This window comes from Dromiciops gliroides, chromosome 1 (assembly GCF_019393635.1).
Source record: "Dromiciops gliroides isolate mDroGli1 chromosome 1, mDroGli1.pri, whole genome shotgun sequence".
NCBI lineage: Eukaryota > Metazoa > Chordata > Mammalia > Microbiotheria > Microbiotheriidae > Dromiciops > Dromiciops gliroides.
In genome coordinates this window covers 581,427,860-581,454,733 of record NC_057861.1, presented here as the reverse complement: position 1 = coordinate 581,454,733, position 26,874 = coordinate 581,427,860, and the positions used below count along the sequence as shown (strand labels likewise).

Here is a 26,874-nt window from a genome sequence, read left to right as displayed (position 1 = left end):
GGATCATATATCTAGAACATGAAAGGTCCTCAGACACTGTTTAGTCCCACCATTGTTTTTTCAGTACTGGCTGACTCTTTGTGACCCCATTTGGGAGTTTTCTTGGCAAAGATACTGGATTGGTTTCCCATTTCCTTCTTTGGCTCATTTTTGAGAAACTGAGGCAAACAGGATTAAGTGACTTACTTAGGGTCACACAGCTAGTGTGTGACTGGCTAAAGCCAGATTTGAACTCATGAAGATAAGTCTCAATCCACTGAGCCACCTAGCTACCCCCTAACCCCCACTTTTATAGATAAAGAAACTAAAGCCCCAGAAGATTGTGACTTCAGCGATCATTTATAGATAGCAAGTATGAGGTAGGATCTAACCCCTCAAAGCCTGTTCTACTCTCTAGTGCTATGTTAAAAACAAACTAACAAACCAAACACACAAACAAGCTATTGTGGTTGCAAAGCGCAATTTGCTGGAGCTTTCTTTCAAAGTTCTGATTTACATTAAAACATTCTGCCCTCCAGTCTTTACCCTGAACTCTGATTTGTACTTTCTAAAAGTTACCCAGTCTATACAGCTTTTCATGGGAAACCACCATTTTATTAATGAGAGCGCTAACTTGGTTCTTCTAAAGGACACCATCCATAAATACACTGGGATTCCTCTTTGCAAAATACATCAACTTTTGATAAGCTATCCTGTTTGAAAAGATTCAGAGCAGACTTTGGGAGCAGATAATTTTGGAGGAGGATAGTGGCCCTCCACACTAAAAGAGAAACATTGTTCTAAGTATTGGCCCTATTCCTTATTCTGGGTAGTGGAAAGAACATTTCACTAGGAATTAGGAGACCTGATTTCCGCTTTCAAATCTGACCCAGACTGGCTACATGACTTCAAATACAGTTATTTTACCTTTGACTTTCAGTTTCTTCTTCTATAAAATAGATTAGACAAGAGTCTTTAAAGGCTCTCCAAGTTCTAAATATCTATAATTTATATTCCTCTTCTTGTCCCCAGTTGATTAAGTTTCAATATATCTATTAGATTTAAAAAAATTTAATGTAGATTCAAAAAATAGAGAGGATTAATCCACTACAGATACTAACAATGAGGCAAATGTAATGATAAATTACAGGGTGCCCAATTACAAACATAGATTTTAAGTTTCTTGAAGATAAAGTCCTCATCTTATCTCCCATATCTCCCCCAGTTTCTAGCACAACACATTGCACATATCAAATATGTAAAAGCATTTAAATATACATTTATTATTGAATGTGCACTATTTTAAAAATAAGGGATATATTAAAAGCAGATATCTGGAAGTCATCTCTATATAATAAAGGAAACAATTCACTTTTTCATGACTGACTGTAAAAATCATTAAGTGTATTAGTTCAATGTCCAGGAAATGCTTTGTTTTTGGACCGAAGGGGCTAAGTTTGATAGGAAGCATTCTCTATTGTAAAATGGACACATTCCATTAATGGACTTTGTTCTGGCCAACCTGACTGACCTTCTTTTGGGGGAGACCCTGGATGACAAATTTCTGTAACCTTCACATATGGAATTTGTATTTGCTAGGTTTTTTGGTGATACATCAAAAGGTCTGTCAAAGAAAAGTAAACTTAAATCGGTGCTATGTGTATATGGAAAAGTACAGAATGGTGCCAGGAAAAAATATTTGCAGAGGTAAACACTGAACCATCTAATTTATTCCATCTTAGACTCTGTTTTCTATTAAATCCTAAATGCCTTACATCAGCTAACATAGTATAATTTGGAATAGCATTTTGGTTATTGGTAATGGTTAACCCATCATTCCCCCCCCCCCCCCCCGTCCCCGTCCCCTGCCCCAATTCCTTTGCCTTTATAAACTTGGAGCAAAATTTGAAGGTATAGCTATTCTTTGGACCCAAGGGTGTGGGTGTGGTTTGAGTGTATCTTATTCATAAGACAAAACTATGATGATGTCTAGGGTAAGCCACAAATGAGACTGTTTGCATTTTTTTTTTATTTATAGTGCAAACTTTCTAATTGTTTTATTTCATTAATGATTAGTGAAACTTTCTTCCTTCACCTCCTCCAGCCCATATCTTAAAAGCTATATAGCTTGCTTTCCCCTTGGCTAGTTTTGTTGTCTTTGTAGTAACCTTATAGTGACCAAATACTTTGAAAGGTCTACACCCTATTGGTCTTACAGGCTATCTGTGGAGGTGGTAATCATAGCTTCCAATAGGATTTCTGTCTTTTGTAGATTATACCTTGCTGTAATAAGACTGTCTTACTCTCCATCAGCCTTCATTTGATGCCTGATCACTCTGCTACTTGCTTATTATGTACAGGCACCTAAGAACTTCCCTTAAATTAAAGTGCTAAAATTGTTCAGTTAGAAAGTTACTTTCACAAATAACCACATGTGCTATTTGTGAATTTCTGCACCCATACTCTGATATTTAAGCCAAATCCTAAAACAGAAGGCATCAGAAATGTTACTTGGTAGAATTTATAGAATAAGGTATTTCCACATTAAAAAACATCAAAAAGAACTATAGGATCTTAGAACTGAAAAGGACCTTAGGTCACCTACGCCAGAAATTCTTAACCTGGGATCCCTGAATTTGATTAAAAAAAATCTTTTGACTCTTCTTTGTATTTTATTTAAAAAATTTAAAAACAATTCTGAGAAGGGGTCATTAGACTTCATTGGACTGCCAAAGGGATTCATGATCCAGACTTGCTTTAGAAAGTCTACTGTAGGCCAACTTTTTCATTTTACTGAAAAAGGCACTGAAACACAGAGTTGCAATTTCAGGTCATATAGCTAGTCAATGTATGTATCTTGGGTGGGAGGGGGAAGAGATTCCTCACTCAGCATCTTTTTTCTTTTTCTTTAAAAAATTTATCTTTTAAATAACAAGAGTATATTTTCTCTCCCATCAACCCCCATTAATGGAAAAACAAAAGCAACTGCAATATTTTTTAAAGCCAATAATCATAGTCATGTAAAATCGATTCTTATCCTGGATATGTAGTATGCTTCATCTTTGCTCTTTTGGAATCATAATTAGTTAGTCCTTGCATCTATAAAAGTACATCCATCTCCCGACCTTTTCTTCAAAATCTCTTTGTTTTATGTTTCTACTTAGGGGTTTACCCAGGAATATGAGAATTTGGTTTATGATTAGGTCTCTGAAAAAATGAAATGGACTCTGAGCTCTCAAATTACTCATTTAATAAAATATTGACTATAGTGAAGGCATTCTTTAACCTGACTCCCAAAATAAAAGAAGGGAGGAAAAGGAACAAGTATTTATGAAGTCCCTACTGTGTTCCAGGAACTGTGCTAAATGCTTTACAGATGTTATTTTGTTTGATCCTAACAGTAAACTTTTGAGGTAGGTACAGTTGTTACATGCATTTTAAAATAGAGGAAACTAAGAGAGACATAGGTTTAGTTACTTGCCCAGGTTCCTACAGCTATTAAGTATGTGTGTCTGGATTGGAACTCATGTCATCTTGACTCTAGACCCAATGTTCTATATACTATATCACCTAGCTGCCTCAAAGGATTCTGAGCCTATAAATAGTCAAAGCAACGCTCTTTCCCTCTCTTGTAGGCTTTAATCTCCCTCAGGGGACCTATGAAATTCTCTAGACCTGTAGTACTTACTACCCTGGGGTTGGGAAAGGGGACAGCATTTCAGGATTGCTAGAGAATTTCCTCCTGTCCTTGTGCCTACCCACTCTGTGTAACTTACAGTAGTAGTGAAAGGGGACAAGATCCAGGTTTGCTTCTCCTTTTTCCTGCCTTGGACTGATACTGTTCCTCAGTTCCAACTCCTACTTGATCCAGAAATTGATCATCTTCTCCCTGGAATGCTTGGTCCAGGAACTCTTCTTCTAAACTTGATTACCTGGATGGATTACATGGTCTTCCTAACAAGACTCTGACTGTTCAGGCTTCCCTTCAGGAAACCACTTTTTTGTTCATGCATCTGACTGGCTTCTTATAGGTCTGATCTCTTAGCAGCTGCTCTCTGTGCCAATGCACTACAGCATCCCTTGTCAAGGCCAAGGCCAAGGTTGTAGCCCAGGTGAATGGTCTCAGAAGCAATCAATCAGTCTGGGTCAGGGCAAGAGATTCATACCATATCAAGAGGGTATCATGAATATGAGAACAGATCAAAGAATTCTTCAGTGAGGGCACTGAGGACTCAGGTTAATTGATGGATAAATATAGGCTTAAAGATAAACCATGTGTCGTGTTTACACCTTGTGAATGTTATAGTTATTCCTGAGCAGTGGTTCCATCTGGTTGGAGGAAATGAAAATATAGTTATCCCTTCTACATCACAACTTTCCCCATCAAGGTTTTAATATATTGTGGGTTGGCAGGAGAATTTTGGGGGAGTTTTGCGGAAGCCACAAATGACACAGAAAAAAATTAGAAACTCAGAAATGCATAAAATATATGCATAGTATTTTATAATATCAACATATTTTATCTTTTAATACCATAATAATTCAGACTTCTTTTCTGGTATGAAGAGAGGGCCAAAAAAATTTTACATGGATTTTCCAGATTGCTGAGATGCTGTGCCTCTAACCCTCATGATGTAGAAGGGATAACTAATTGTATCAGAGTTTAGGGAAATGAGAAACCATTCTTCCTCCACCCCCCCACCAAGAGTATAGGAACATAGATGAGTTTTAGAAGAAAAGGAAAAATGATAAGAACCCAAGTAACAATATAGTTTTCTAGTTTTCTTAAATATCAAGGTATGGCCATAAAACTTGTATTTTTTTTTTCAAGCCAGAAACAACTCTTGAATTTCTCTGGGGGGGAAATTTTTTGCGTATTTGCCACAGAATAAATGTCATTCAGGGACATTATGTGGATTTGGCAGGTCAAGAAAGACTCTCCTACCTCAAGTTTTAAAGCTATATCTCTTTTTAATAGGTGCAAGCTTTATGAAATGCTTAGTCAATCACAGTTATATAGAATGAGGTGTTGCAGGGAATAACTAAAGAGGCCTAGAATTTGTGTTTTTCTTAGATCTTAAAAAAAAAGCAACTAAGGCTTTCTGGCCATCTAGAGTGGGGTTTTTTTGGGTGGGGCAATGGGGGTTAAGTGACTTGCCCGGGGTCACATAGCTAGTAAGTGTCAAGTATCTGAGGCTGGATTCACTGTGCCACATAGCTGACCCCTTAAATTTTTTTTTTTGGTGGGGCAGTGAGGGTTAAGTGACTTGCCCAGGGTCACACAGCTAGTAAGTGTCAAGTGTCAGAGAGCGGATTTGAACTCAGGACTTCCTGAATCCAGGCATCTAGATTGTTTTGAGAGAGAGAGTATTTTGTTACTTCTGAAATATTAGCAAGAACTCTATTGCTTTTATTGTGATGTGAATTCTTACTAGCTCAAATACTCTGGGGGGAGAGTCTATCTTTTGAGGCAGTATACAATCCATTAGATCTATAAAATGTAGATGAGTTGAGCACTTACAGAAAGTCTATCACCTCAAATGGTAATCTCATAATACTGAAAAGCTTTGCCAGATATATTTGAGTGGAGGAATCATGGAGAGCAAGAAAAAAATGCTAAATGACAAGAAATAAGAAAAGGCTGCCCTTGTTTTCAAAAAAGGCACAAATCTAGATTAAAAGAGGAATAGGTTAGTGAGTTTGATGTTGGTCATCAGGAAAATGCTAGACTGGATAATTGAGCAGATACTGAAGTCTTACAAAGGTAAGCAGTTATCATCAAGAGCTGGCAGAGATTTAGTCAATCATACTATGCCAAATATAGTATCATGCCAACCTTGCTATTTTTTTTTTTTTTTGGTAATAGGAGAATTCAGGAAAATGGCAGTATGCGTAATACATTTGGATTTTAGGAAGGTATTTGACAAAGTCTCTCATGGTACAGCTAAATGGATTTTTATCTGATTCCAATAGAATAGTTACTAAGGGAAAGCACTCTGTTACAGTAGAATTAGCATGGGACTTGAAGAAGCCAGGCTGATCTAGAAGTCCTAAATATGTGTCTTCACTTTGGCACTAACTTGCCAGTATTTAAATTTTATAATCTGTAAGTTCCGGGCCTGGAGTCAGGAGGACCTGAGTTCAAACCTTGCGTTTCAGACACTTACTACTAATTGGGTGACCCTGGGCAAGTCACTCAACTCTGCCTCAGTTTCCTTATCTATAAAATGAGTTGGAAAAGGAAATGGCAGACAATTTAAATATCTCTGCCAAGAAACCCCCCAAATGGAGTCATGAGAAGAGTTGGATTTGATCCAGTGACTAAACAGCAACACACCTGTAACATGGCTATGATGCTACTTGAATTACCTATCTTCTAAGGTATTTGTGAGGAAATAACTTTATAAAATCAAGATTTTACATAAATATATCAGTAACAACAATAATGGATTGTAATGCTGGAGGTTGTTTTCTATAATCTGCCTATTTTTATCAGTGACTTAGAAGAAAACATTAATTCTGTCCTTAAGGATATCCTTGGGAGGATAAAATATGTATGTATATAAACAAGTAAACCCAACTTATTTTAAGGTTGGAAGGAACATGTGGGGGAATGAGAGAAAGCTTCCCAGATAAGAATTCAAAAAGTTATTAGGTAAGGAATAGAGTATGTTCCCAGCATGGAGGGGAGAGGACAGGAAATGGGCAGGAATCAAAAGAAGCAGAATGAACTGTGGTTGAAAAGAAGGCCGGAGTCAGATTGCAGAGGGCTTTAAATTCTAGGAACATAAGTTTCTATTTTATTTAGAGGCAATAGAGAGCCATTGAAGATTTTTGAGCAAGAAAGTTAAAAAGTTCAGACTTGTGCCTTCAGAAGATTATCTGTGGATGATTGATTGTAGAGAAGAGAAATTGGAAGCAAAAAATGAAGGGAGAACTTTGAATGAGGGTTGTAGCTATGCAAGTAGAGCTAAGGGGACAGATGGGAATGAAGTTGTATGGGTAGAATCAACAGGACCTGGCAATTAACTGTCTGCTACTTAGCTTTAATAATCTCATTGCACATGATTCCCTTTCCCAAAACATATGGTCCAACCAATCTGGCTTTTTCTTTCCTTCTCTGCCTTGATGTTGGTCATCTAGCACATCTGAAATTCACTTTCTTCTCACCTCTGTCTAGTAGAATCTTCAAAATTCAGTTCAAAACCATATTCTACATAAAGACTCCTCCTCCTTCATTTCTATTACCCTGTATTCCCATACTATCTTGTATTTATTCTGTATATACTGATACATGTACATACTCTCTCCCCTGATAGCGCCTCCCCTTCAGCCTATATTCTATCATTTTTTATTTATGTACCTCCAGCATCTAGTCCCATGCCTAGCATATAATAGATGCTTAATAAATATTTGTTGATTGATTGTTTGGTGTGGGATGAGGGGAATGAAGAATCAGCTGTCAATTTGAGGTTACAAATGCATGTTTTAGCGGGTGATAGTGCCCTACAGAAATAGGGAAGTTAGAAAAAAAAGGATAAGTTCATGGTGGGGCAGGGACGAAGAGTTCTTTTTTGGACCTGCTGAGTTTTAAGATGCCAGTGGAACACTGAGCTGGGTATGCTTATTAGGCAGTTGGAGATGGCAGGCTGACGTTCTAGCTTAATAGATGAGTATATTTAGAAGTCGTTTGGGTAGAGTTGCTGACCAAACCCAAGGGAACATATGAGATCATCAGGGAGAGGAATGTAGGTGCTTCATGATAGAACCATGGGGAACACCAAAAGAAGCAAACTGAAGGGTTCAGACAGTGTTAAGACTTAGGCAGAAACATGAAAGACCTTGAAAAAACAAGTATATAATCAGTGTTTGTTGAAATGAATTAGAATTTAAATGATTTTTTTTTTTAAAGGGAGGTGCAGTGGGCAGATCAAGTTTGTATGTGAACAACCTTTAGAGGTAGAATTTGAAGTCGTATCCTATGGCATCAGTCAGGGATCTTTCCACTACACCATGCTCAAGTCTACATAAGATGTCTGGATAAGATGAAAATTAACCTGAAATCTCATCACTATTCAGCTTCTGATCATTAAAATCATTTCACCTCCTCTCAGTTGAAGGGCTGCAAAGCAAAGCAAAAAACTGCTCTCAAAGCCTTTAGAGAGGGCTCAGAAAGTTCCCTTCATTTACCATTAGTATTTCTACTTAGTTTCAACTCCAGGAATATCATGCCCCTCATCCAGGTCTCCTTCCACGTTCCCTTACCCCACTACAAGGTTCTACCTTACATCCAAACTATTGGCAAAAATAACAAAAATGGAAAGTGACAATGGCTGGAAGGGCTATGGAGAAAGAGACACATTAACACACATTTGGTGGAACCATGAATTGGTTCAGCCAATCTGGTGTGCTACCCCATGCATGTTCTTTGATCTAGAAAATCACTAGACCTATTGGGCCCAAAGACATTAAAGAAAGAGAAAAGGAGTCCTTATGTATGGAAATATTTATAATACCTCTGATTACTCATCTATAAAATGAGAAGCCCCTTCCACGTCTTTATCTATAATACTATATAAATTTTAGCTAGTATTACCAGAACTATTTTACCTCATATTTTGTATGTTTTGTGACAAATATCCCCATGTTAATTTATGTTTGGCTTTTAAGTCAAGCCCTGGTGAGGAATTGTAATTTTCTTTTGTCATTGTTGCCTTTGCAATTCATTTCTTCACATAGTCCAATTTAGTGTTGCCCATTTTCCAATTTGACTCCATATAAGATTCCATTGAAAGTTCTAGTCCAGTCTCCTTATTTTATAGATAAGGAAACTTCCAGGAATTGTGTGACTTTGGGATTCAAAATAAGGCCTAGAACTTCTTCTCTTATTCTTTTTGTTTTTTGTTTGTTTGTTTGTTTTCAGGGCAAGGAGGGTTAAGTGACTTGCCCAGGGTCACACAGCTAGTAAGTATCAAGTGTCTGAGGCAGGATTTGAACTCAGGTCCTCCTGAATCCAGGGCCGGTGCTTTATCCACTGTCCCACCTAGCTGCCCCTCTCTTATTATTTTGTTAAGAATTAATCCGTCCAAAAAAAAAAACGGGGGGGGGGGGTTGGGCAGCTAGGTGGTGCAGTGGATAGAGCACTGGCCTTGGAGTCAGGAGAACCTGAGTTCAAATCCTGCCTCAGACATTTGACACTTACTAGCTGAGTGACCCCGGCAAGTCACTTAACCCTCACTGTCCCACCCAGGAAAAAAAAGAATTGCTTCTATACAATTTAGAATGGAACTTTGAGCTTGGGTCATTTGTTGCCCATTTGACTTAAAAGCTTAGACTCTTTTTTTTTTTTTTTTTAATTGAGGCAATTTGGGGTTAAGTGACTTGCCCAGGGTCACACAGCTAGTAAGTGTTAATTGTCTGAGGCTGGATTTGAACTCAGGTTCTCCTGACTCCAAGGCCAGTGCTCTATCCACTGCACCACCTAGCTGCCCCAAAAGCTTAGACTCTTGAAGGATTCCCTCCCCACCTCCATCTTCCCAACTCTGATCCCTACTCTTGGGGAGGGCACTATCCATAATACTGAAACTTCAATAGAGGTAGTCCCCTGTAGCTCTAAGCTCTTATGTCTGGTTCTTTCTTCCTCTAAGATAAGAGTAAGAACCCTCTGCCCAAATATTAAATGCCCCAGAACCCCTGTTAAAATGTTCTTATGTGGGACAGCTAGATAGCACAGTGAATAGAGCACTGGCCCTGGATTCAGGAGTACCTGAGTTCAGATCCGGCCTCGGACACTTGACAGTAGCTGTGTGACCTTAGGTAAGTCACTTAACCCCCATTGCCCCGCCAAAAACAAACAAACAAACAAACAAACAAAAAATGTTCTTATGTCAAGATTTAATCATTTCTCTGATTTAGAATGGAACTTTGAGCTAGGGTCGTTTGTTCCCCTTTTATACGTCTCAAAATCTTAGACTCTGAGACTATTTCTTCCCTGCTCTCCTCTCTCCATCCCCTCCCTACTCCCACTGCCCCTTTCTAAGTACATGGTAAAGATGAGCTCCAGATGTTCCTTACCCATTTGGGCCAGGCAGCTTTTGTTATGACTTCTTTTCAGATATCATGATAGCTTGAGGTAAACTTTGGGAGATCTGGAACATCTGTTCCACTGGTCTGACAAACAAAGCTTTTCCACTTTTGAGTATAGGTAGAAGCAATGGACTGGAAACATTTATGGCTTTTTTTAAACTTATGTTTTGAATTCAAGAAATAATTGTTACTATGTGAAGTCATAAGGGAAGGCAAAGGAGCAGGTGTTCTTTTGGAGCAAACAGCATAGTAGGGGAGATAACACACACACACACACACACAAATAAGTGTAATACAAGTCGGGCAGTCAGAACAAAGGAGACCCTTGACCCTTGGAACACTATCTGATCTGCACTTATTTCTGAAGGGTGCAATGTTTGGTTATTCCACTTATTGCAGTTGTCTTGTCTAGTTCTTGAATTAGGAAATGCATTTCTCAGTGACCCCTTCCCTTCCCCTTTTATCCCCTCTCCCCTCCCCTTCTTTTCTTTCCTCCCTTTTTTCTTTCTTGCAAGTGAAGAAGAAAAGAGTCCTTTTTTCTTGGCTGACCATTGGGACAGGCTGTGTTTTAGCATGAAAGCCCTTGTCTTGTTTGCTTTGGCATCCCGTGATTCAATAGAGTAGTGAGTACTTTTTGGCCTGTGACCCTCGATTACATGGTTTGTCACAGTGGGAAGAGTTAATCAGCTGCCAGCTCCCCTGTTTGAACTTTATTAGTGATTTGCCCTGATTACTATCACAGCTGTGTTATGCTGATGGTAACCTTGACCCCAGCCTTGCAAATAGCCAGGAAGAGTAACAGGTTATATGAGGCTGGTAGGAAAAGTAGTGATTTTATTGATTTTTTTCCTATCTGGGTATATCCTTGGTAGAAGGTAGGCTGTTAAGACTTTTCTACATTTGTTTGTAAGGCATAAAGGAACTGGCCTTCTCACTCCTAAGGGCAAATACTTTTCATGAGAGGTACACATAAATTTTTTATTAACAGGATTAATGATGTCTTTCTAGTCAGTTCTGCATTTAGCTGGTATAATGTTTTTCATATGCTAATTCAATAAAACCAAGCTTTATTAAGTAGCTACTATGTTTAAAGGCAGCTGGGTGGTGTAGTGGATAGAGTGCCAGGCTTAGAATCATGAAAAAAATTCATCTTCCTGAGTTCAAATGTGGCTTTAGACATGTACTAGCTGTGTGACCCTGGGCAAGTCTCTTAACCCTGTTTTCCTCCATTTCCCCATCTTTCAAATGAGCTGGAGAAGGAAATGGCAAAACACTCCAGTATCTTTGCAAAGAAAACCCCAAATGGGGTCATGAAGAGTCAGATATGACTGAAAAAGGACTGAATCACAACAGCAACAACATGTTTAAGGTATCTCAAAGCCCTGGGGATATGAAGTTGAAATAAGACCCAGTTCCTATCCCCAAGGAATTTATCAAGTATTAGAAATGATAGAACAGTTACAAAAAATATCCACATGATGTGATAGGACCAAGTTGAGAACTAGTCAGCCATTGTGCATTTAAGTGCTTGCTATGTGCCAGGTAGTATATGGAACAAAATGTTCTAAGGAAACTTGGAAAGGAAAAGATAATAGGAAGATTATATATGAAATTAGGGGATTACACTAGATGATCTCTGAGTTTTCTTCTATCTCTAAATCCTGTTGGGGAGAGGGGTGGGAAGATATCTTGGGAAGTTTTCTTGGAAGTAGCATCTGTGTTGGGCCTTAAATGAAGACAAGAATGTTTTTTTTTGTTTTTGTTTTATTTTTTTGGTAAGGCAATTGGGGTTAAGTGTCTGAGACTGGATTTGAACTCAGGTACTCCTGAATCCAGGGCCGGTGCTTTATCCACTGCACCACCTAGCTGCCCCAAAGACTAGAGTTTTAAGAAGATATTCTAGCTGGGCATGAGACCTAGATATTCCAGGATACTCCCAGCCCACATGAATGAAAATGAAAGAATGGAAGTCAAATGAGATTGAGAAAAAGCCAGGCTAGACTACCAGAAGTACAAAGGGATTTCACAAAGAGTCTGTGAGTTAGTTGGGCAAGAAGTGAACATTTGGAGCTAGATTTTGGAAGGCCATGGATGCCAAGCCAAAAATCCAATATTATCCTAGAAGCAGTAGGGAAGATTTTTTTAAATAGTCCAGGTAGGAAGTGATGAGGACCTGACATAGAATGATAGCTGTATGAATAGAGGGGAGATACGGTTCTATCCCATGAAGCCCCACAGCTTTCTATATTTTACCAGTCAGAAGTGATCTCTCTATCCGTGAACTACTATATTTGATCTATCCTTTGTTTATATTTGTTACATGTCTTTTAACTCATAAAGGTTTTTAAGCTTCATCTTCATCTTTTTTTATTCCTGATGACAAATGTGTCTTATACATAGAATACTTGTGTTTCATTAAAATAGGCAACTTCTGGCTGAGTTAACTCCTCTGCAACTTAGTCTCTTTCTTTTTTTTTTAGGGAGTGGGGGGAGAAGGCAGTTGGGGTTAAGGGACTTGTCCAGGGTCACACAGGTATTAAGTTTCAAGTTTCTGAGGCTAGATTTGAACTCAGGTCCTCCTGCCTCTAGGACCAGTGCTCTACCACCTAGCTGCCCCTAACACAGGTGTCAGAACTCCTAAGTGTGGCCTGAACAAGATAAAAATATAATTGTGAAATGTTTAACAAAATAAATAAAAAATACAACAGAGATAATATTAATTTGTGGTTTTCTACCGGCCCACAGGAATCTGTTTCTATTTGAGTGTGATACTACTGATTTAGCTCATTGAGAAATTAAGTGACTTGCCCAGGGTTACTCATATGTCAGTGACAGGACTGCAGTCTATGTCTTCCTAGCTCCAAAGGCCTCAATGCCATGCTTCTATAACACGGACAGCAGGGATAGAGACCAGACCTGTGATCACATTGGTATAGGGAAATGCCCTCTACCACTGCAGCTCAGCACCTTCTTTTCACTGTCTAGAATTGTGTGGAGAACTGAGTAGTTTCATGACTTAACCTGTTAAGTGGCAGATGTGTCAGAGGCTGAACTTTAAGCCAGGTCAGCCAGGTCTGAGAGATTTGAAAAAAGATTGCACCAGTACAATTGACATGTCAATTTTTTTCTACATGGGAGGAAAGGGAAAGGGAAATTTTGAATCTGTCTCTTTTCATATCTTCAGTGTGGGTCAGTCAGTTAGGTACCATGCTAATTGCTGGGGGTATAAAGAAAGAAAAGAAGATTGCTCTCAATGAGCTCATAATCTAATAGGGGAGATGCCATACAAACATCTCTGTCCAAACAAGTTACAGGATAAATAGGAAATAATTAACAGAGAAAAAGCACTGGAATTAAGAAGGACTTCCTGTAGATGGAAGCTAGGAAAGATGCTGCTGTGCTCTTACAGGGACATTGGAGCCAGGGGCAGGTTTAGCAGGGGTGAGGAGGAAACATCCAGGTTTGGGGGAAATGTATTCACCTGCTTTTCATTAGGTCATTCATTTGATCAAGAACCATATTGATTCTGGTTTTACATCAAAGCCAAGCCTAGAATTTTAGGCCTTCCATGGACTAGCTCCTCAAAACACATACCCGTGTGACTCTGGGCAACTCACTTAACCTCTGTCTGCCTGTTTCCTCAGTTGTAAAAAAGTTAAATAATCTTTATAAAGTACCCAGCACATAAATGCTTGTTCCCTTCCCCCTTCTCCCTCTTTTTACTTGTAAGACAGCCCCCAGCCTCCTTACTCTAGTCAGACTGTTCATGCCTTTATCCATGTGCCTGTGATGCCCTTTGGCTCCTCAACACGAATCCATATCTATCCCTTTTTTTTTTTTTTTTTTTTGGTGAGGCAATTGGGGTTAAGTGACTTGCCCAGGGTCACACAGCTAGTAATTGTTAAGTGTCTGAGGCCAGATTTGAACTCAGGTCCTCCTGAATCCAGGGCCAGTGCTTTATCCACTGTGCCACCTAGCTGCCCCTATCCCCTTCTTTTTGTTCAGTGTTTAGTTGGTTTTCAGTATGTCTGATTCTTTGTGACTCCATTTGGAATTTTCTTGGCAAAGATACTGGAGGGGTCTGCCATTTCCTTCTCCATTTCCTTTTTTTTTTTTTGGTGAGGCAATTGGGGGTTAAGTGACTTGCCCAGGGTCACACAGCTAGTAAGTGTCTGAGGCTGCATTTGAATTCATGAAGATTAGTCTTCCTGACTCGAGGTCCAACAACTGTGCCACTTACTTAGCTGTCTGAGATCCCTTCCTTTACCATCTGATTAAATACTTCACATATCCTTTCTTGTCTGTTTCTGCCTAGAACCAATCGCTCCTTTACATGGCTTGGCTTCTTTCTTACATATAAAGTTTGGGACCATTTTTTATAATGTACATGTTTTTGTTGGTCTATAGTGTGTTGTTTCCATGAATTAATATTTCAAGGGTAGTAGCTGTCTCCTAGTTATGCATTGTCCACTGAATCTACTATAGGATTGTAAGCACAGTAATTTCAACTTAATACTTCTAGCATTGAAGACCTATTAGTTTCCTCCAAAAAACTCAATGAACCATTTAGCATCTGCCTTATGTTAATTGGAATCCCCTAGTGCTTAATACAGGGCCATACAGAGTTTATGGATGCCGAGGAAACAGCTATTATTTATGGGCATTATGCAACCACTATTTATTGAACATCTATTAGAATATGAGCGTTATTTAAGATGTCATGAAAGGTAAATATGAAAAACATAAAACTAGAGCCCTGTCCTCAAAGAACTTATAGTCTACATCATGATGATATTGAAGCATAAGAAAATAAAGTTTAATTATTTGGCCATTAAAATGGGTTGAAATCAATTCTTTGTATCCCATCATGAGTATATTTTGTTTTCTAGAGAAAGTGTCATAATATTACTTGCCTTTCAAGAGTTTCATCAATGCTATACGTCTTTTAAAGACGTTATCTAAAGTCAGAACCATCACACTTCATAGTTTGGTTAATGGATAATATTTTGGTCATAGGAATTCTTTGAGTGTAGTCAGTGCTAACCACAAGAATTCTGAGCGCACACCAGGCACTATGCTATGCTTTGGTACATTGTGATTTAGTTTAGAGCTTAAATTTTTGTGTAGGAAGCTGCTTTATGGGATGCTCACTTGTACCTAGATATCGTGTCACATGTGTAGATCACCTATGTTTTTAGTTTCCCTAAACAGGCTTAAATAGATAATCTATACACACAAGCATGTATACATACACACATATATAGGCATACACACATGTATACATATAGATACACATATACACGCATATTTTTTTTTTCTGTGTTTAGTAGGCCACTTGCAGTGTTCTGTTTCGTTTTGCAAAACCATGTATTTTTAAGCAAGATTTTTCTATCTACCATGTGGCATTTCCAGCAGGCTTCAGTGAAATTTGACCACAAAACTCAGACCTTGTTTCGGATTCATTAAACTCGGCTGACTTTAATCTTGAGGCCAGTTATAGTGTCACAAGCCCCATAGTTTTATAACATAGCGCATGGAATGTTATTACACAGCATCAAGTTTCCAAATTCTTTGTTTCTTTCTTTTTCTTTTTAAAAAAAATAACTGCCATATTCAGAGAAAATGTTGTGTTAACTTGATAGAATGTCTTTAAGTTCTGATCTCTGGTGTTTTGTTTTTTTTCCCCTATTTGTTTCCCTTTTATTCCCCCTTTCTCTTTCAGTCCATGTATGTGAATGAACCACAATGCTACTACAATGAATCCATTGCTTTCTTTTACAACCGGAGTGGGAAGTACCTTGCCACAGAATGGAATACTGTCAGCAAGCTTGTGATGGGACTTGGAATCACCGTCTGTATCTTCATCATGTTGGCCAACCTGCTGGTCATGGTGGCGATTTACGTCAACCGCCGCTTCCACTTTCCTATTTATTACTTAATGGCTAACTTGGCTGCTGCAGACTTCTTTGCTGGATTGGCATACTTTTATCTAATGTTCAACACAGGGCCCAATACACGAAGACTGACTGTAAGCACCTGGCTTCTTCGCCAGGGTCTCATTGACACTAGCCTGACGGCTTCTGTAGCAAACTTGCTGGCTATAGCAATTGAGAGACACATTACAGTTTTCCGCATGCAGCTGCATACCCGGATGAGCAATCGGCGGGTGGTGGTTGTTATTGTGGTCATCTGGACCATGGCCATTGTAATGGGTGCTATACCCAGTGTGGGCTGGAATTGTATCTGTGACATCACTAAGTGTTCCAACATGGCACCTCTCTACAGTGACTCTTACTTAGTCTTCTGGGCTATTTTCAACCTGGTTACCTTTGTAGTAATGGTGGTCCTGTATGCCCATATCTTTGGCTATGTCCGACAAAGGACTATGAGAATGTCTAGGCATAGTTCTGGCCCAAGGAGGAATCGGGACACGATGATGAGTCTCCTGAAGACTGTGGTCATTGTGCTAGGTAAGTGCTATTTTGGCTGAAAATTTATTTTCAAATTCCTAATGTTTTAACAGTTAATAGTAGAGATGAATTGGAATATGTGGATCCAGAAAAGTAAGTGCATGTTAAGTAGGAAAAGAAAAGGTCTTTGGTCTTAGAGAGTTGGCCATAGACCATCCTTTTATTGATAACCTGATGGGTTGTGAATAAAAATGATTAAATTTTTTTAAAAGTAGGAAAAGAAAAAAAAAGCTGACCTTTTTTTTTGCTTTTCAGTTTTGACACTGAATCTTTGGATGTCTTGTTAGGCTTGCTAATCTTGGTATCTGTTGGGGGGAGGGTTCCCCTACTGGTATTATAATGATTTAAGGGGGAAATAGCCATCCATTGAAGACTTTTGCTAAGTTGAAATGATAAAACTTGGTCTCATTAAATTTTTTTTAACTTCCAAAGTCCTCAAAGTCCATTTGGTTACGTGAGTGTTATGTTATGTGAATTTTCATATGTAATTATAAATATTAATACATAAGTAGTTATTTTCATCAGTATTTCACTTTTTTTGTAATTTTTACTACCTCAGGTAAGTGTGCCTAAATAATGCTTTTGTTAAGATTTTCCACATAGAGGGGGCAGCTACGTGGCACAGTGAATAAAGCACTGGCCCTGGATTCAGGAGAATCTGAGTTCAGATGTGTTCTCAGACACTTGACACTTATTAGTTGTGTGACACTGGGCAAGTCACTTAACCCTTATTGTTCTGGGGGAGGGGGGAAAGATTTTTCACATAGAGTAAGAGATTATCTATAACAAATGACTCAAATAGTCTTTTTAACTAATGATATTTATTTAGCCTTCTGAGTTGGTTTTGCTCTGGTTACCTCTTTAGTAACAATAATCCTATATACCCATCAATTGAGTTATGGCTGGCAAAGCAATATCTTTGTCCTTCTCTACTTCAGTAGATGAAAATACTTCAGATTTTGAATACAAAAAGCCTTGTATTCTCATGTAGAGTTGTATTTATCTTAAATTTTAAAAGACAAGAAAATTATGTGGAAGGGATTTCCTCAGACTTCTCACCAATACAAATTGTCTTGTCAAAGTTCTAGTTTTTATTATTTTAATTCACCTATGGAATATTCCATTAGACAGGTATCTAATTATAGTTTTCTTTTTTGCTAAGAAAATCTATTAGAATGTTTATCATTTGGCTATCTGTTACCTGTCTATTATATTTATCATAATAGAATGGAAACAACTATAAGTCAAGGCTTCATTGGACCACATTCACAGAAGAAAAGAGAAAACTAATGAAATAAAAATAATAAATAAGATGGTTTAACTCATTAAGGCTATCCTATGGCATGGATCTTGAAGACAGAATTATAGAAGTGCATTATGTATGTGTTACTCTTTTTATTTACCATGTGAAGCAAATGAATATTAACATCACTTAAGTATTATCTTAGAGGGGCAATATGGCATATTAGATGAAGAGTTGCTTAGGGTAAAGCAGACCTGGGTTTGAGTCCTACCTTTGATGTATCCTGGCTTTATTACCCTGGGCAGATCAGTTCATCCATCAGTACCTCCAGGCAGCTCTCTAAAAGAGTTGCAGAGCAGATGCCAACTTACATTGGCAAAGGAAGTCTTGTAGGAGCTCCCTGTACTATTGAATTCACAACTGAATGATGCCCGATGAGCATTACAGATAATTTTTTTTAAGTTTGACCATCCTGTGACTAACTAATATTCTGTTATACTTATTCCTTTTCCCGTCAGCACACTCTTGAAATAAAAAGAAGTAAAAAACACATATTTAACAATCTTAAGCATTAAGATTGTATGGTGCTAGGTACAGATTTCAGAATTAGCCGTCTACTAGGCCTTACCTGACCAGACTCAGAGTCTAAATTGTAAAGTCATACACTGAACTTTAGACTATCCTCAGTGACATCAATGAATATGTGTTCATTTCAAAGCTATATTCTTCCATTTTGTTTCATGACTGTAAGATTTAGAACTGGCTGTGACCTGAATTGAGGTCATTTATGTCACCCCACCCTTAAGAAGTCACATAACTTAGCTAGGGTCACAAGAGAAGACCATGAACTGCATTCTCAAATTAAATCTAAGAGTCTAACTTGTTCTCTTTAGTTGTGTAAGAAGTTTGGTGAAAATCATTTAACTTATCTCAGAGTTTTTGTGGAACACACAGACAACACAAAATGTTGTGTGGCTGAATTTAAACCGCACTTCATTTATTATGCAGGAAAAGAGAAAAAATTGTAGTTGACTTAGAAAAAATGGTTGGAATCCTGAAGGGTGAAATAGATATGAGAAGAGATGCATAACTTAAAACAGAATCTTTTGATTGCTAACCTACCACAAGCAGGGTTTTGTATTTATTCTTCTTTCCTGTTCTCTTTCTCTCTACTCCTATGGACTTAAAAAAATTCTCCATGGATTTTTTTTTCTATTTCTAATTCTATCCCTTGTTTTCTGTTAGAAATAAGATTAATTTTAACTTAATTCTTGGACATTGTGCCCATTCTGTGTAAAGTTTGAATGCTTGACTGAGGTCAGAAGGTTATAGTTGGGGTTTTTTTGTCTTGTTTTGTTTTGTTTTGTTAGGAAGCCAAATCCTTATCTGCAATCACTAATATGAAATTTTAGAAATAGCACAATAATTATCTGTATATGTGTATAATGCTACAGAGGTAATCTTCTAGGTTTCCCCTACAGATTTTTTTGTTTTGTTTGTTTGTTTGTTTGTTTAGTGAGGCAGTTGGGGTTAAGTGACTTGCCCAGGGTCACACAGCTAGTAAGTGTTAAGTGTCTGAGGCCAGATTTGAACTCAGGTACTCCTGACTCCAGGGCTGGTGCTCTATCCACTATGCCACCTAGCTGCCCCTCCCCTACAGATTTACAAGAAAAAAGGAAGTAGAAATACCTTTACAAAGAGAGGTACCTTCTTGATCTCCTTCTTTTCCATATTCATACATAGGCTTAGTAGAAATAAGAGATGAAAAGAACTAAACTAAAATTTACTTTCAAGTTTCACCCTAGGCTGTGACCACTTTAAGGATTTCAAAGGTCAGCAATCTGATAGAGAGACAATGGATAGGGAAACAGGTTGTAATTTTGGTCTGAAATTAGGACACTTGTCACAGAAGCACTGAAGAACTCCCATGACTTATATTAGTAGGCTTGCGGACTCCTGAGACAATTGCCTTTGGAAAATAGCTTTAGGTTCTTTTCTTTGATCTTAAGTAAACTTTTAATTTTAAGCATATTTAGCATGGAAGATTTATGACTTAAAAGGCTGAATTCTTGAAAGTCGGTTTGAAAATGAATGTGTATTATCAGACCTAGAAACCTTAGCTACTTATGATTGGAATTTTATAGGGAAACTGGTGTCAGCTGTGGTTGGCTTTGAGGTTATGTCTCCAAACATTACTGTTCACAATGAAAGGACTGACTCCCCTGTTCATGTTGGCTAATGTTGATCTCTGCATATTCTCTCATCTCCTTAAATGAGAAGAATGTTTCAGGAAAACATACAGTCGTGTTTTTTTCTCTCTGGTACTAATGAGCATGGTTTTAATTTCATCTGCCAATTATTGCTGATCAAACATAGTTTGAGAGTGGAAGGGGGGACATTGTACACCATATCAGTCAACTTTTGGAGTTCATTTCTGAAGTTAACTTCTGGGGCTGATTTCTTTAACTAATAGTAGATTAGATGCCGTTGCATCTCCATACCGATCCATTAAGGACAGTAGTGATGGAAACTCTATAAACTTCCAAAAAACATTACTCAAGAAATATGTTCTTAACCTGACAAAAAAAGATGGTTTCTTTAATGTGGAGGCCAATAAGCTTGACTTTGATTTCTCCCATGAGTTCATGGTTGCAGTGGAGCAAACTTTTTTTTTTTTTTAATACATTGATTAGACCAATCAGGTAATTACCAGTAATGTAGTTTATCCAGATTTCAACGGCTCATTTGTTAATTTTTTTATATCTTTGTGGACAAGATGGAGAAATGTAACCTGTATAATAGTATAGTAGCATGGCTTTTGAATTGTTTAAATGACTGCACACAAAGGGTGATATGTGCTTTATTGTCAACCTGGAGGAGTATCTCTAGTGGGTGGCCCAAAGAGCTGTCTTTGGCCCCATTCTTTTCAACATTTTTATCATGGCCTTGGACAAAGTTCTAGGTAGCTGTTATTTAAAATTTTTTAAATCTTTAATTTGTAGCTGTTACATTAGCTGGGTGTGCTAAGATAGCTAATGTATGTCACAATAAAAGTTTTAATTTTTTTTTTTTTTTTTTTTTGGTGAGGCAATTGGGGTTAAGTGACTTGCCCAGGGTCACACAGCTAGTAAGTGTTAAGTGTCTGAGGTCGAATTTGAACTCGGGTCCTTCTGAATCCAGGACCGGTGCTCTATCCACTGTGCCACCTAGCTGCCCCCATAATAAAGATTTAAAATTTCCTTGATGATTGTCTTCATATAAAATTGAATGGAGATAAAGAAAAGTTTTTTAATTGGCTTAAATACCAATTAAGTACATTAGAGAATGAGAGGCTTGGTTAGCTCAAGGTTCATGGTTTAAAAAAAAAAGACTTAAGGGTTTTGTTGGAATGATTCCATAATATGAAGAAAAAAGGCTAACCAAACAAATGAATAAAACTAATGTGATCTTGAACTGCATTAATGGAAGCTCTAACAACCCTTTTTTGTGTCACAGATTCCTTTAGCAATCTGGTAAAGCCTATGGATCCCATCTCATAATAATGCTTTTAAATCAATTAAAAATGCATAGGATCACAAAGGAAACCACTTATATTGAAATCAAATTATGAAAAAAAATTTAAAGTCCACAAATTTCAAGTTAAGAATACATGACCTATAGGATTTGGTTAATTTCTAGATATTGAAAAACAGGAACACATTAAAAGATAGTTGATAAGGAGGATGAGAGGTTTGTAAAGTGCTAGTTGAAGCATCAGGAGTATATTTAGTCTGGAGAAAAGAAGATTTAGGGGTTACATAATAGATGACTTCATACATTTGAAAGGCTATGATAGATTTTAGCTTGAAGCTGGAAGGCCACAGGATGCAGTCGAGTGTTCTCAGCTAATTCCAGGCGGTGGTGTTTATTCAGGGGATGAACATTCTCTTCCCTCTCCATTAATGTCAGGGTCCCTGGTAGGAACTCTCTAGAAATGTGACAGGAGGAAGTGATTCTTCTTATGTAAATGAAGATGTTTGTGGATGTACATTTTAAGTATATGTTTGTTTTTGTTTTTGTTTGTTTGTTTGTTTTTGTTGGGACAATGGGGGTTAAGTGACTTGCCCAGGGTCACACAGCTAGTAAGTGTCTGAGGTCGGATTTGAACTCAGGTACTCCTGAATCCAGGGCCAGTGCTTTATCCACTGCGCCACCACTGAGCATCTGTGGTCCGAGGTAGGGGTCCTGGACCTAATCTCCAGCATGCACCGAAACCAGCTCAGATCAAGCCCCCCAGCTTTCCAAATTCCAATAAAGATGCCTGAATTGTGAGGGGGAAGGGGTGACCAGGGCCAGCGGTGGCAACTTCCCGCCAGATTCCATTGTAAATGTAACCACCTCAAAGACATGCTTTTGATCTTCTAAAAAAGAAAGGCTATGATAAAAATGCTATCTACCTCCAGAGAGAGAATTGATGAACTCTGAATATAGATATAGATATATTTTTTTACTTTATTTTTCTTGCTTTTTTTTTTTTTTTTGGCAACATAGTTAATGTGGGGGGGCGGGGATTGGAGTTGCCTTGGGAGGTCATTAATTCTTGCCTGCAAAGCAGGGAAGAGTGATAGGTATAAGATATAATGTGGAGAATCTGCTTGATTAGATCACAATTCTTTCTTTCCATTTGACTCATACTCGTTAGTCTGTTGAATCCTCATAAAGACTAAATGACAATTTCTGTTCCTTTTGCAATAGTCTTAACACATTCCTCAGTGATCCAAAACATTTAAGCTTGCAACATCCTCATCATTTACTGACACACAGAATTCCTAATCCAAAAACAGTCTCAGACATTTCATCCATTGGGTGTAGTGCTTGAGAGCTATCTCCCTCTCTCTCTCTCCCTCTCTCTCCCTCTCTCTCCCTCTCTCTCTCTCTCTCTCTCTCTCTCTCTCTCCCTCTCTCTCTCTCTCTCTCTCCCCTTGCATCTTTGCCACCCTCTCTCTGCCCCTGCCCCTGCCCCCAACAATAATGTTTGAGAGAGTATTTAACTAAGTTAGAAATATTACAAGGGGAAATGAGAGTTGCACACATGAATGTGGGGCTCCATCTTTATCTTCATTGCTATTTTCTATCTCTTTGTGATATCTTAGATTTAGATGGTAAACTGTGGGGCAGGAGTTCTAGTTCTAAATATTTATATGATCTTGATTATGTCTTTACCTACATTTGACTATTCATATGATGAATAGGCAGCCTCTAAAGGCCTTTCAACTCTTATAACAATCAATCAATCATACTTAGTGCCAGACACTTGGGCTTACAGAGAAAAGTAAAAATACTGTTCCTGCCCTCAAGCTCACGCTTTGTTGGGTGAGAAGATATTAAACTATATGCTTTTTGTTTATACAATTTATGTTATATTATTTATATTGTATATATCTCGCATATTATTGTTGGTTAGCCTTTTTAGTCATGTCTGACTCTTTGTGACCCCATTTGAGGTCCAGGCCCAGCACTCTATCCACTGAGCCACCTAGCTGCCTAAGGAGAGTAGCCAGTCCTCAAGCATCAGTCTGTCCTGTCTTGTAAATATACAAGACTATCTTCTTCTTCTTCTTCTTCTTCCTTCTTCCTCCTTCTTCTTCTTCTTCTTCTTCTTCTTCTTCTTCTTCTTCTTCTTCTTCTTCTTCTTCTTTTTCTTCTTCTTCTTCTTCTTCTTCTGGCAATTGGGGTTAAGTGACTTGCCCAGGGTCACACAGCTAGTAAGTGTTAAGTGTCTGAGGCCAGATTTGAACTCAGGTACTCCTGACTCCAGGACCGGTGCTCTATCCACTGCATCACCTAGCTGCCCCAAGACTATCTTCTAATATATCTTATCCTATAAGTATTCTAAATAATCCCATGGATTAGATCCCATTTATACTATGTATATATAAAATAAATGAATGGATCAAAATGTGTGTGTATATATATATATACATATACATACATACATATATATATACACATACATACATATGTATATGTATGTGTGTGTATATATAATGTGTATGTGTTTGTCTTTACACACAAACAAATAAACAAATCATGAAATAAAAAAACAAACAAATGAATAAATGATGTGATGTGCAGTGTAAATGGGGAAGGTGCCTTAGCAACAGGGTTGGGGTGGGGAGGATGGATTTGGGTTGAGTCACAAGGCCTGGCATGGAGCTTTTGTTTGTTATTTTTGTCGTCTAGATCTGTGATTTCATTGGTATAAGGAATTCCCAGTGAGAAAAGTGTCTACCAATGCAAAACTGCAATTTTTCTGAAATTTGCAATATTTAGAAAATTGCCAGGGGGCACCCAGAGCTTAACTGGCTTGTCCTGGGTCACTAAGATAGTATGTGTCAGAGTTGGGGTATGAACCCTGGTATTTCCAATTCAAAAGCCTGTCCTCTATCCATCAGGCTGGATCTATTTATGATGTTAATTCATTATTTATAACAGCAGCTATGTTTGGGTAAATGGCGTTCTAGGTTAATTACTGGAGACAAAGCATAAACTATGCATCTTGTGATTAAAAGTTTGCACTCTCATCTGATTCCTACAGCAGCACTGTGTTGTAATATTAACCTGATTTTACACATGAGGAAACCATGGTTTTACTATTAGTAAATGACTGTAGGGATTCAAATGCAAATCTTCCCTGGATCGAAGTTTAGTCTCTTTACTCTATAGTATACTGCCTCTTTTGAAATGGGGCAGCATGGTGGACAGAGCACCAGTCTTGGAGTCAGGAGGACCTGAGTTCAAATCCCACCTCAAACACTGACTAGCTGTGTGACCCTGGGCAAGTCACTTAACCAACCCCATTGCCTCAAACAAACAAAAAAGTATAATATGAAAGGTATAAAAGAACAAGACCCCTTTCTGCATAAAGTGAATATTATAATAATAGCTAACATTCATATAACACTTTAAATTTTTCAGAGAGTTTGACATGTATGATCTCAATGTACTAGGATGTACTCTTTCCTTCACTTCGTGTCTTCACACACCCCACACCTAGTCTTTCCTATTCATCTCGGGTACTAGTATCCTCTCTTGTCCCCTCCCCTCTCCAGTCTTTTGGCTCTCTTTCTTCATATGCCTATTATATGTTTATGTTTTACATGTAATATAAGCACTTTGAAGTCAAGGGCTGTTTTACTTTTGTCTTTTTTGTCTTTGTACCCCTGTCACTTAGCACATTGCCTAACATTAAATAGGCATTTAATTAATGCTTGATTGATGGAATGTAGCTCCATTTTTGATACAGGTACTTAGTTGGCCATGCTATTTCAGGTAAAAAAGAAAAGACTGAAATGTATATAGAATTATCCCAAAAGAAATGAGACCTCCTCCTCCCTACAGTTGCTCTCAAGGAAAACTACATTTGGCAGAGTGAGTTTTCTGTCCCTATCTATTGCTGTGTAAAGGGAACAAATACAAATGTTTCTTATTTGATGGGAAGAGTGAGCAAGAAGCCTTTGTGGACTGCCAGAAACATACCTCTTCATGCGTCATCCCAAGCCTCTCCTGCTTGGGGGGCTTCCCTGTCAATGGAACCTAAGGCAGTTTTCCTTAGAGACCTCATTGTTTGCTTGATGGGGATCTGGCTTCAAGCTCTGGCTGGAGGGAGCTGGCATACTGTAAAAGCCCTCTTATGCCACTGGGATACTGGATATTGGGTCTGAATCACAAGAGGAAGACAGATCTTTTTCGGAAAAAAATTTCTTTTGTGTGCTCTTTTAAAAATTTCATAGTCATCTTAAAAACAACCAACAAAGTTCTTTTGAGGTATGCACAATAGAGTAAGAACATAAAGGTTTTTTTTAAAATAAGATGTGACATTTTAGATTGTGTGGGCACAACTGATAGACTCTCTTGAGGGGAAGCCTAGATTGGCATTATGCCAAAGTAATTTGTCCAATAAACACTGTAAAATGATGTGAGAAAAGCCCCTAGGTAATAGTAGCTGACTCAATTAGTTCCACTTCACTCCTTCCTTAAGGACACACACAACATTTAAAAGAGACATTTCTGTGCTTGGGAATGGACCATCAATCAGCCTACTAATTAGCAGGCATTTATTTAGAACCTGCTATGTGTCAGGTCTAGTGGAGAGAGAGTTCATTTCATAGTCAAGGAACCCTAGGTTGAAATCCAATCTTTGAAACACACTATGTGACCCTGGGCCATTCACATAATATCTTAGTGCCCAAGGAAACTCTGTAAGAATATAAGTTTCAAAGTAGATACAGCTTTGCACAGGTAGACTATTCCAATGAAATGATTGTTCCAGTTTTTAAAAAAACGTACTATACTGTTTTAAAAATAATGTACTGGTGGCTAGGTGGCCCAGTGGATAAAGCACTGGCCCTGGATTCACCATGTGGCACCATGCTTACCTAGGAAGATGTGACATATCCATGGTTAAATAAATATACAAAATAAATAGTGATGTGAAGGTTGGAGAGTTACTAATGATTATGCAGAGATATAGCACTTGAACTGAACCTTAATGGAAGCTAAGGATCTCCTATACACAGAGATGAAAGACCATTCTGGGCCAATGGGCAACAGCCTGTTCAGAGACATGGGCGTGGGAGATAGACTTTCTGTGTTGAGTAGACAGGGCAGCTAGGTTCCAAGTGGAGTAAGGAAGAACTGTTTGTCTCAGTTTTCTCATCTAGAGAAGGAAATGGCAAATCATTCTAATATCTTTGGCAAGAAAACCCCAAAATAGGGTCATGAAGAGTCAGATACAACTGAAACGACTAAATAGCAGCAAGACATGGTCAGTAAACTGCTCTTCTGATTTCTAAGCCAAGAAAGACATCACTTTTCCAAGAAATTTTCTTTGTTGTCCAGACTCAACTCTTTACCTTTATCCTATGTACTTTGAACAAAAGGATGTGACCTTGACTTTCTTTTGGTAATTCTTGAAGTGAACCAGAATGAATCGTCATCACAGGTTTTTGTTTTGTTTTTTTAAGTGGTGTGGTATGTAATTTCTTTACATAAAACTTAAGGAGTCATTTCCATAGGTATCCATACCTTTTCTAACGTGTGGTAGAATGAAGAATA

The 26,874-nt window shown here is 38.1% G+C and overlaps 1 protein-coding gene across 2 annotated transcripts in view; it reads left to right on the top strand.

Moving 5' to 3' along the window:
* Positions 1-26,874, top strand: part of LPAR1 (lysophosphatidic acid receptor 1) — a 162,132-nt gene that overhangs the window by 74,733 nt on the left and 60,525 nt on the right. For both annotated transcript variants that reach the window (XM_043979057.1, XM_043979058.1), the window contains exon 3: positions 15,788-16,535. In XM_043979057.1, the coding sequence (XP_043834992.1) occupies positions 15,788-16,535 (748 nt within the window). The remainder of the gene's footprint in view (positions 1-15,787; positions 16,536-26,874) is intronic.